The sequence below is a fragment of the Girardinichthys multiradiatus genome, chromosome 6 (genome assembly GCF_021462225.1).
Source record: "Girardinichthys multiradiatus isolate DD_20200921_A chromosome 6, DD_fGirMul_XY1, whole genome shotgun sequence".
Lineage (NCBI taxonomy): Eukaryota > Metazoa > Chordata > Actinopteri > Cyprinodontiformes > Goodeidae > Girardinichthys > Girardinichthys multiradiatus.
Window position 1 is genome coordinate 9,159,577 of NC_061799.1, and position 12,054 is coordinate 9,171,630.

The following is a 12,054-nucleotide window of genomic DNA, read 5'->3' on the forward strand; positions in this document are numbered from 1 at the left end:
TCAGTCCTCTGTTCATAAGCCTACTGGTACCCCAAATAAGGCAGAAAAACAAGGAAAAACAGCAGCAGAAATTTACCTCAGCTTTGCATCAAGAGGGGAAGTGTGTAATGTGGTTCTTTTACTCACTATCACAGCAGCTCATTCAAAGGAAATGGAAGTCTATAAAGTCAAGGGGCTTTTTATGTTGATATCAAGCACAACCTGAAAACATCCTGTATTGAAATAATGGCCTGTTTCAACAGGATAATTTGGTGCACAATCACACTTCTTTGTACAAGGTTTGTTGTGACTCACAGTGTGGCATAGACCTGGCTCCAAAACTTCTGAATACTTTCAGAATTTTCATTATCTTATAAGAATTTTATGACGTAGGCTTATGTTTACATGTGTTGTATGTTTGTGAGACCCTTTCAGTCGTAGGAAATTTCCCATCTGGTTAAATGTTGTGTGGTTCCAACGAGAAACCATGAATCAAATTTAGAAGCTGCCACCAAGTATAACATTTATGTGACCTATAATTATCTGAGCTCCAAAAGCAAAGGCCAGGGTGTCAGTCCTAGATGTTAAGGAGAACCCTGTTCCAAGAAGCCGCTGCTGTCTCTCTTTCATCTAGATGTGAGATTACTCTAATGCTCTTGCTCAGCAAAGGTGGAGCAGGGAGGACTGTAAGCTCCATATGGCCCTGAACTGTTGTGGCATGATCGGCCATGCATGTGCCCCAAACACCACGGTCAAGGAGGCTGCACATGGCAGGTGACACATTGTAATCCTGTCTGGTCTCAGAACTTGGTCACAGTGCCTTGCAAAGTTATTTATAACCTTTGAACCTTTTCACCTTTTGTCAGCCACAAACTTCATCTTATGCTATTTGGATCTTATGTGACTGCGCAACACAAGTCAGTGTATAATTGTGAAATGGAAATTATACATGGTTTTCAAGTGTTGTTCAATTAAAAATCTGATAAGTGTGGTGAACATTTGTTTTCAGCCCCTTTTACTTTGACACCCCTAAATAAAATGCAGGGCAACCAACTGCCTTCAGATGTCACCTAATTATTAAAAGAGTCTAATGTGGGTAATTTGATCTCTATGTAAATACAGCTATTATGTGAGTGCCTCAAAGGTTTGTTAGAGAACATTAATGAGGCCAAGAGGTAACTCTGGAAGACCTGCAGAGATCCACAGCTCAAGTGGGAGAATATGTCTACAGGAAAACTATTAGTTGTTTGCTCCACAAATCTGGCCTTAATGGAAGAGTGACAAGAAGAAAAGCATTGTTGAAAGAAAGCCATCATGTTTGCAGTTTCACACAGGCCATGTGTAAAACTGGCCGGTGTGAAACTGGCAAACCCTGCTGAAACAAAGGAAACACGTGGAAGAAGGTGCTCTGGTTGGGTAAATTTTCACTATGTGTGACATCTCATCACCCTGAACACATCATCCTCACCCTGATACATGATGTTGGGATAATTATGCTGTGGAGATGCTTTTTTTTTTCAGCAAGAACAAGGCAGCTGGTCGGAGTTGGGAGGATAAATAAAGCTAAATACGGGGTAATGCTCAAAGAAAACCATTCAGTGGCAACAAAAGACTAGAACTGGGCAGTCAAAGACCAGACCTCAATCTAACTGGGAATATGTGGCAAGACTTAAAAAAACTGTGCATAAATGATCTCGATTCAATCTGACAGTCTGAGCTATTCGGCAAAAAAAGGAAAAGTGCCTTCAGTCTCTAGATGAGTGAAACTGGTATTAACACACTTTAAGACCTGAAGCTGCAATTGCAGCAAAATGTGCTTCAGCAAAGTATTGACTCAGGGAGAATACATACAAAAGCACTACTTTTCAGAGTTTTGTTTGTAAAGAATGTCAAGAACCCAGTTGCACGGTATAAAAGTTAGCACTGTTGCCTTGCAACAATGGTCCCAGGCGTCTGCATAAAGTTTCCATGTTTTCCCCCTGCATGCGTGGTTCTGTATGGGTACACAGGCTTCCCCCCCAGAGTCTAAAAATATGCATGTCAGCTTAAACGTTCTCAAGACATTGGCCCTTGGTGCATGTACATGTACATGTACCAAGGGCCATGCGACCCCCTCCCCCCCCTCACTCAGTAAACTTCCGTTGAAATCTTTTGTTTTTCTTTATACTTTCAAGTATGTTGATATCTCCTTTACAATGTAATGAACAGCTACGGTTACTTTGTTTCGCGAATAAATATGAAAGAAACTAAGTTTAATATCTTTCAATTATGAGGTGTTATCTATTGTTAAAAAAAGAATATAGTTATTTTCTGGTTTCAGAATTCAATAGTGTGACCTCAGCTGAATAACACTACATCACATACTACATCATATCATTATTTACTTACCTTAAACTAACCCAGAATGCAGAAGCAGACGGAAAAACTAATCCCTGACCCATCATAAAATAGCCTCTAGACTTTAGTTGCAATTGTTTGAAATATTTATTTCTTTTATGACCTTATTTTCTCATAGTACTGCAGAGGAATCGTTCTCCCCCTTTTTTTACTTTGCTTCAGTTAGTTTGCAGACATTTCAAGCCCAGCTTTGTGAAGGTCCAAACACAGCATTTCAGTTGCATTCTACACTTTAGTTGTGAAACATCATTCATTCATGTTCAGCCTTTCTGCTGAAGCCCCAGCAAACCTTTTCAGACCCATCCTATTTAGAAGCGTTGCTGTGTTAATCATCAGCAAAACATAGAAACATGTATAATCAAAAATCAATACCTAAAAATGTAGCTGCAGAAAACACAAAGTAAAATACAACTGCTGGAGCAGTTGTATGTGGTTGAGGTGCCCACATAAAATTGAGGTGGATTTGTTTAAACAAAATATCAAGAACTATTGTATTTTCACTTGCGGACAATAAAGGACTCTTAAATAAATGAAACTGCTAGTATCTTTAGTTTGGGAAGTGATTGGTGATTCAGAAATTATTGCAACAAATATCAATACAATATGTATCAACATATGTGTGTATATATATATATATATATATATATATATATATATATATACACACACACACACAGTACACACAGTATTACAGGCAAGCCTAGCACCTAGTGTGGACTCATAAAAAATGAGTCATGCACAGACACAGATGCTTAAGATCTTCACAGTACAAAACTTTAATTAGCTGGATGTCACCTTTAATGAAAGAGCAGTGAATGTAACTGTCATGTATGCAGCCACTTAAGCCTGGAAACCCAGAAATATATGAATAGATAATACTTGAAGTCCCAAAATGTGAAAATGACTCAATTATTGCTTTTCTGCAATTTTGGGAAATCTTTTATTCCTTCCCCCCAGTTTTTCACAGTGCAAAGTTATTTATAAACGTCTAAGGGACAACGATCGACTGTGAGGTGGGGGTAGAAGGTAGGGAATTACACTGCAATCTCTGTTGGGGACCAAACCCCGGTGTCCCGCATGACAGGAAGACGCACGGGACACACGCAACACACCACTCTACTAAGAACAATCTGACATCACCAAATGTTTGTGATCGATATCATGGCCACCTCTGCTGTACAGTAACAGTTTAAGTGCAACAGTAACATTCCCGACAGCATGACATACAGTTGCCTCTGAAGGATTTTCTGTGACACCTTTGTTATACAAAAAGCTGCTGTTGGCGTAAAAACAAGAACTGAGAATATTAATGAGATAAATTATTGACTATGGTAAAAAACAGTAACGCTCGAAAATATATTCATCCAGAAAATGATACGACATCTAATCGTGGTCAGATCACCCTTTCCTGAAGGAGATTTCTCGGGAGTATGTGTGCTCCAAGGTCTCCAGGCTCCCCCAGAGAAAAATCACGCCATTTCTGACACTTTCATTGTGCCAGCAATGCACACACTTACCACAGAACTTATTCTGAGTTTTCATTAACCCCACTACCTGAAACGGGGCTCAGACATCAAATCAACTCCTTATAGTTGGTTTCATCCGAACATGTTTCTGTTTACAGAGGACATGTTGGTCTACTCAATGACTGCAGGGTGCTCAGATCCTATGACGACAAGACAATCCCAAATCATCAGCCCTCCACCACCATGCTGCATTTAAAATGAGACATTTGCCATGATATACATATATTATATCTAAACACCTCCATCTTGGTCTCTTTTGTCTAGAGGACATTGTTCTAACTTAAAACATGCTGCCATAGTGTTTTATGGTAAAGAATTTTTTCTGGCCCTTTCATGCAACCTTTATTTATCCAGCCTCTTTATAATTTTGTGATGAACCATACCATGATGCTAATTGAGGTCTCTAGAGACAGAAATTATGGTATTACTGTTCATTCCAAATATGTTCTGTTTATTGTGAATGTTCGCCGTAGTAGGATTGACTCCAAGTTGTTACAGTACATCCTTCTCACCCTTTTGTCAGGTTCCTAAAAGGTTTCCTGACCCACATGCTGAATCACTCAGGGTCCAGAGGATGCCGATATAAAGGATTTATTTACAAGGACTGGGGAGTTCATTATACAACTAGGGAGGCTTCTGTACTTGAGGTTCAGCGGCATCTGGAAGGAATGACGAACAGTTAGGAGAAGAGCTGGATCCAGACTGAATTAATAAAGGTGTGTGGGGAAATAAGGACAGGCTCACTGGTTCTGAGTCTGAAGAGCAAGTTGAGAGGCAGAAGATGTTGGGGAGTCCAAGTGGGAGCTGCCGCAGTAAACTTCAGAGATCTTAAGGATTCCATTAACAGGTGATTTGGGATCCAGGTGGTGAGCTTTGTATAGGGCAGACAGGTGGTGGCTGGAGACAGGGAGCTGGACTGGTTGATCATGGATAATGGTTCCAGGAAGATCTGTTGAGAACGAGGTTTGTCTAAGGAATCCAGGAGTGGTGCAGTAACCAAACTGAGCTTTAATCTGAAGGAACCGAGAAACATGAGGAGTAAGCTGGAGACAGGGTAAGCAAAAAAATATCAAAGATCTTCTTAGAAGAAAAGTGACTTACAAACTGGCAGGAGTTCTAGGAGAAAGTTTGACTCATTGATATAAAGTTTGTTTCTTTTAGAAGCTGAGAATGAGAAACTATCGTGAATTTCTTAATTGAAAGCCTCCCTCCGAAAAGAGACCAAATTACTGAGCACAGAGCACACTACTCTCCAGGCTGATTCATATTGTGTGTAAATATATATATAAATGCTTACATTGTTAGCATTGTTTAAAATCACAAATCAACCATAACTGTAACATCATCGAGTTCAGAAGATGAACTTTGGCTTTAACAGTGGCTCTCAAAAGTGAACACACCCCTCGTAAAATGGCAGGTTTCTGTGAAAAAACAAGATTCTGATTAATCATTCAAAACTTGTTTCTACAAATAATGTGACATAATCACAATATTTTGTTTTTCACTCGTCCAATTTAAGGGAAAAACATACAGCTCTGTGGAGGAAAAAAAAAAAGCTCATAAAGAGGGACATTCGATTTTTAACAGCAGACTTTTCAAATTTGCATGGTGGCGCAGTTGGTAGCACTGTTGCCTTGCAGCAAGAAGGTCCTGGGTTCGATTCCTGGCTGGGGGTTTTTCTGCATGGAGTTTGCATGTTCTCCCTGTGCATGCGTGGGTTCTCACCGGGTACTCCGGCTTCCTCCCACAGTCCAAAGACATGCCAGTTAGGTTAATTGGTCACTCTAAATTGCCCTTAGGTGTGTGTGAATGAGTGTGTGCATGGTTGTTTGTGTGTTGCCCTGCGATGGACTGGCGACCTGTCCGGGGTGTACCCCGCCTCTCGCCCATAGACTGCTGGAGATAGGCACCAGCTCTCCCGCGACCCACTATGGAATAAGCGGTAGAAAATGACTGACTGACTTTTCAAATCTACATTTGACTGCAGAATGTTATAAGTAGGATTTGATTGGAATGTATGTAAGTCTGTATTAATCTGTCTTTATGATTGGATTGTGATGTTTGAGCATTTCTGTGAATTAACTGGATTAACGTTTCTTGTATTGAGGTAATGATGTTTGTTGTGCTTTGGAACAGCGGGACTTGAATTAAGTCAAAATGTTGTAAGAAAACCCAGATATGTAGAACCTGCTTAGTAGTATAAGGCCATAGTGAAAAACAGATCATTTTTATTTTGATCTCATACATAAAAGTTTAGAACAGAGAAAGGATGTACAAATATTTGACTTTAAAGTCTACATAGTTAGTATCTAACCCTGTCTAACAGTATTAGGCTTAGTTCGATGATTAGAAGGACATTTATGCTGCAAGTCTTTAGTTAATTAGTGTTTATAATTCTTAATGTTTATTAACTCAGTCTACCCATTGATTATCCTGCCTCTCACTAGTTGATCTGTTGCTCTATCTTTTCTTGTCCCCTGTTGTTAATCTTCAAAAAGTTATCAGTTTAATAATATTGCCACCACCGGAGATATCTCTGCTCCATAGACATTTTGACTTACAATACTGATCATTTATGCATTGCCGTGTTGCTGTGTGGGTCACCACAGTTGATTGAGTTTTTTTCTGCTGGAGCTTATTTTACTCTGCCAGGCTAAAGGGAGAGCGCTATGGTTGTTGCAGTTGCCACACTTGTCCAGAATACCAGAGGGCGAAAAGGTTATGCTCACAATTTGTACGTAAATCCTGTCTGATCCTTACATTACAACAACTTATAGAGCATTTCTTTTTTTTTTACATAAGGGGAAAAAACACAGTAGATGATTTTATTACCGTGGACATGTCAGACATGTCGGACATGTCACACACCCTGCACACAAACTGTTTAGACTTCTACCTTCAGGTTGGCGCTACAGAACGCTGTCTGCTAAAACCAGCCGCCACAGAGACTCTTCCCCCAGGCTGTTTCTCTGATGAACACTGGTCCGTCAGAGTTCCAGAACACCACCATGCATATTTGGACTGATCTCACATTATATTCTATTGTAAAGTCAATTGTGTATATATGTACATTTAAAAAGGTATTCTTTATTTCCACTGTTATATATACTAAACAAGAAATCTTTACTGATAGCAAAGGGTACTGGAGTGAAATCACTTGTTTGTCTGTACAAGCTTGGCAATGAAGCTGATTCTGATTCTGATTCTGATTCTGATTCTGATTCTGATTCTGATCAAGTTCAATTCTGTCCAAGCAATTTACGAGCAGCATGACAGTGTTTTTGCTGCTGAGTGCATTCAAAATGACAACCAAACCAAGAGGTCTGAAATTTTTTTAAATGAATTGTTTCAATTTAGAATATGAATTATTTTACTCCACATTGTAAAATGTAACAAATAATGAAAAATATATGTTTTTTAAACTTCTAAAATGCATATTATCTGTGAAAACGTATTTGCCCCCTAACAAATTTCCTCTGCTTTTGTTTTTAACACTTAAATGTTTTAGATCATCAAACGCGTAAGGTCAGACAACAAAAAGTATTTAATTACTCAGTAATTAGGCAACTAACGCTGATTTGACTTGGTGAGGGAAGAAAGCTATCCAAACCAATCTGGCTTTGTGTGAAAAGATGGTTCCCACCATTTTTAAGTCATAGATTAACTGTGATTTCACTAACCACACCCAGGCATAATTACTGCCTGACCTGTAGTATCAAGAAATCACTTACATAGAACCTATCTGACATCCTCTCAACTAAAAGGATACCTATACTTTTAAAATCTATGTTCCTAGATTTGTAAACAATACCCATCAAGTCTTGAAACAATTTAGAAGCAGTTTTAAAATTATGGAAGGATTTTTGAAAGTTAAACGATTACTGTAGACTTTGAATGTCAGAATAAATAAACTCTGCAAAGCATTTAAGAACTGATTCACATTGTTTTCATCCAGTGGAACAATAATGATGTTTGATCTTTGAAAGACTTCAGTTCAGCAGCTAGTTACCCTGTAATCAGGTTGTATATTTGCCTTTTGATTCATGTGTAACCTCCTTCCTCTGTGAAAATCCATGAAGTCCTGACCCAGTGAACACATCCATGGGAACACTTGCCAAGTGCGAGCAGATTAAGTTCTGACGAACAGATAATCTTGTCATACCAGCTCAACAGACTGAGCACAGATAGAGCTGTGGATAGATATGTAGGTACCCTTCCACAACAAACAAAGTATCTCTGGAATAACTTGAAACTAACATACATTTTATGGTAAACTTTACTGTTAATTCCATATTTAACACAAATCAGACTTTGCTTTTGATAATGAATAATGAACTTTGCTTTTGATATGAATATTTCATAGAATTAAAGCAATTAAAACAAAAGGCATGGACATAAAGGTGATACCTTTAATTAAATATTTTGTGGCAGTAACCTTAGCAGAAATCACTATCTGACACGAGATCTCTGTACTTTTCAATGAGATGGCTGCATTTGCCATCAGGTGGTTTGGCCCATGCTCTCTGAGCAATTGCTCAAACTGTGAGCTATTATTGGTGGTCTCTCCACACTGCAGTTTACAGATCTACTTCGGTCTTTCTGCGAACGTGGTTTTGTGTCTTTGTGTAAATAAAGGAGCCCTCCTTTGTCTTCTTTCATGGAGCCTATTATAGTTCAAAATGTATCGGATGGTGCAATCAGAAAGTGATGTCCGTGGTGTCCGTGGTGTTCCAGTTGAATGATTTTCTTGGATCTTTTAATAGCATCCACAAAATCAGGCTGATCAACCATGGTTGCATTTCCTCTTGTGTCCCTGACTGGGAGGCTGACTAGTCTCATAGACGTTATACTTTTTCATAATTCATATTTTTGATCACAGGAACAGAAAGTTCCATGGAAGATGCTCCTGCTGCTTTTACATTTAACATGAATACCCATTATCATCTTTTTGAGCTCCTTCTAGAGCTCTTATCTGGAGTGTCTCTGTTTCATGTTTAGTGTTTTACACACAACAATGTCAGTAGAGTGTTTCTTTTCTTTGAAATTTGGCTGAATGGCTGAATAAGTGCTTAAAGGCACCTGTACTTTTGAGGTTAAACACTTTGTGTCATGACTGTAATGCAAGGATTGATAATATTTTTAAAGATACATCAAAACTGTCTCTACTATATTAGTATATCTCTGTGAAATCATAAAAAAGCATTTGGTTTCACTATTTTATTTCTATGTCACACGTTTAACGTTTAATTGATTTACTTATTAGGATTAATTAGGCATTGTTTCAATGAGCTGTACGGATACATGCACATTTTTCTGTCTCCAAATCTCCATCCTTCCTACTCATATCTTAATTTCCCTTCACTTCTCAAAACTGATGTTTTTCAGCATAAATGCTTCTTTCTTGCTTTTTTGTATTCCTGAAATCACCTCTAAAATAACCATAATGCTGCAGTAGAAGAAGGTTTAAGCAGGAACAGTATTTAAAGCCTATTTGCATGCAAATTTGTCTTTTGTTTATAATGTAAAACCAGTTGTTTTCTCCTTTCCTACCAATCTTTGAGCTAAAATTAAAAGCTGTAAAGCTGTGAAAGGCTTAATAGTAAATGTATTTAGATTACCATACTTCAGAAAGCAGAGACAGTGGGCTACACGGAGGCTCTCTGTGGTTTCAACAGATTCATTCAGTTTTTTAAGTGCTGCAATCATTTCTAAGCTGCACATTCAGACATTGAAAGCTGTTTTAAAAGGCCTGCTTTGACTAACACATGTAGTACGTAGTATAATTTGGGTGGAAATGTGGTATTGATAATACTGCTGTGTGAATAATTTCCTAACAGGACATAATTTAGTTGAACATTTCTGACAAAACTGAGCATTTATGCTTTTGCTTATCTCTCTCTGCAGGAAGAAATTATTCTCTTAGACATTGGAGAAAAAGTAGCTCTTAGGGAAGCAGTTTCTCAAAGTTTGCCAAATGCACTGACTTTCTCCTTTCTTTTGTCTTTCCTGACTTCTTTCCTTTTGTGCCCCCACTTTCTCTCTGCACTTCAGTTTGATGTCAGGTCTAGCTGCCCTGGACGCCAAGTGCTCAAGTCGCTTGGGCATCATGACTATTTCCTACTATTTGTGGACCACCTTTGTTGCCGTTGTAGTGGGCATCCTCATGGTTTACATCATACACCCAGGTGGCGCTGCCCAAAAGGAGGACTCTGAGGACAGCAAGAAACCAATGACCAGTTCTGCTGATGCTCTGCTCGACCTCATACGGTAAAAGGCTATCACACATTCTAAAGTGAAGTGGTCTGGTCATTTGGTTGAAATGAAACTTTATCATCTCGGCAGGAGATGAAACCGCACCTTGCAAAAGTATCGGTACTGACTGAACTTTTTCACTTGTTTCATACTTGATGTAACCATTGCTTAAAGTGACAGGCCTAGCAAGGACAGCATTAATCAAAAAAATCAGCCAAGAGGCCAGTGGAAACTCTGGAGCTGCAGAGATCCTATTACTGATAGTTGTGCAAATCTGGCCTTTCTGGAAGAGGAAAACTAACAGTTCACCATACTAGGAACACACTATCCCTATTGTAAAACAAGGTGGTGGCAGTGCCATGCTGTGGGTGTGCTTTTCTTCAAGAGGGACAGTGAAGTTGGTTATAGTTGATGGAAAGACAGATGGCACTAAATACAGGAAAACCTGTTGGAGGCAGCAAAAGACTGAGGTGGAAGATGACATTTCCAGGAGGACAACAACCCTGAACATACAAGAAGTACAATATGGCTGAGATGAAAGCTTAATAATGTGTTACAATGACCCAGCCAAAGTCCACACCTAAATCCAATTGACAATTTATGGCAAGGCCTGAAAATTGATGTTCACAGATGCTCTTCATCCAGCCAGACTGAGCTTGAGCTATTTTGCAAAGAAAAATAGGCCAAACTTCACTCTTAAGATTACCAAATCTGGTAGAGATGTAGGCTTGCAGCTGTAGCTGAAAAAGGTGCTTCTATAAAGTACTAATAAAGGGCAGACATACAAATACATAGAGTATGAATACTTTTGCAAGGCACTGTAGCCCACATATTAGCGGGGTGGCCAGCACTGCATTTCCTCATGCAGACACACAATCTTGTTCATTTTCAGCTACAAAAGAGGAAATTACCTGTGTATGTTTTTTTTCATTTTTAATTACCGGTGTGAAATATGTCAGATTTACAACCTTTGTACAGAAACATACAATTCTTTAAAAAGTGTAAATCGCCAAACCGGATCTTCTACAAAGTCTTAAACATTTTCTTGTTTTCAAAAGCAAAGATTTTAAATGCTAAATACATATTTAAGAATAAATCAATTTAAACGTTAGCTTGTGTAATTAGAAAAAAATGTAAACAAAAGAAAACATTGTTTTGCTTTCAGGAGAAGCATCCTGCTCCGTTAAGACTGACATGGGCTTGAAACCTTATGTGCTACTGGGTTACTGTGCTAAGCTAATTAGTGTTGTTGAAGCCTGGTGGTTGTGTTGGAGGTAAACCTGTGTCAGGCCTGCTGCAAAACACATGAGCCGTGTCAGTCAGACAGTGGACCAAAGCCAACAACCTGCAAAACACAACTACTGCATTCATCATCTGAAGATTTGAATTAATGGGATTCATAAAAGCTGTTGAAAATCTTAAAATTAAACACAAATACAAGTTTACGTAATTTAAAGAAAGTAATGGTTATTGAGGAATTTAGTTTTATTATGTTTGGCAACAAAAAACAAAATAAATTATGTTTGTATTTGGACTGGCATTCAGCAGGAATCAAAAAAATGAAGGTTATAAACTGGTCAAGCTCATAAATCCACCTATGTACTGATCATGTGCAGTGGTGAAGCATGGTCCATAACAGGCAGCAAGCGCTGTGTGTGTGTGTGTGTGTGTGTATGTGAGTGTGTGTTTACAGAGCACAGCTGTGCTTTGGATTTATTGTGCAAAGCTTCTTTACTTCCTTCATCTAACATGCATGGTCTGCTATGTGTGTATGCTCACAAAAGTGCCTGACCCTCTGCAGCGTTTGTACATATGAATGTGAGCTGCAACATTTTATAAATGAGAATGAATAAAAATATGCAGCCTTCATTCCAAGCCGTGAGCTCAGAGTGGCTTATTA

At 38.7% G+C, this 12,054-nt stretch overlaps 1 protein-coding gene across 5 annotated transcripts in view; it reads left to right on the forward strand.

The window, feature by feature from the left end:
* Positions 1-12,054, forward strand: part of slc1a7a (solute carrier family 1 member 7a) — an 88,039-nt gene that overhangs the window by 40,025 nt on the left and 35,960 nt on the right. For 4 of the 5 annotated variants that reach the window (XM_047367301.1, XM_047367303.1, XM_047367302.1 and 1 more), the window contains one exon: positions 9,954-10,169. In XM_047367301.1, coding sequence (XP_047223257.1) covers positions 9,954-10,169 — 216 coding nt within the window. Of the gene's footprint in view, positions 1-4,635; positions 4,750-9,953; positions 10,170-12,054 lie in introns of those variants that run through there. The other variant, XM_047367305.1, reaches the window with a different exon arrangement.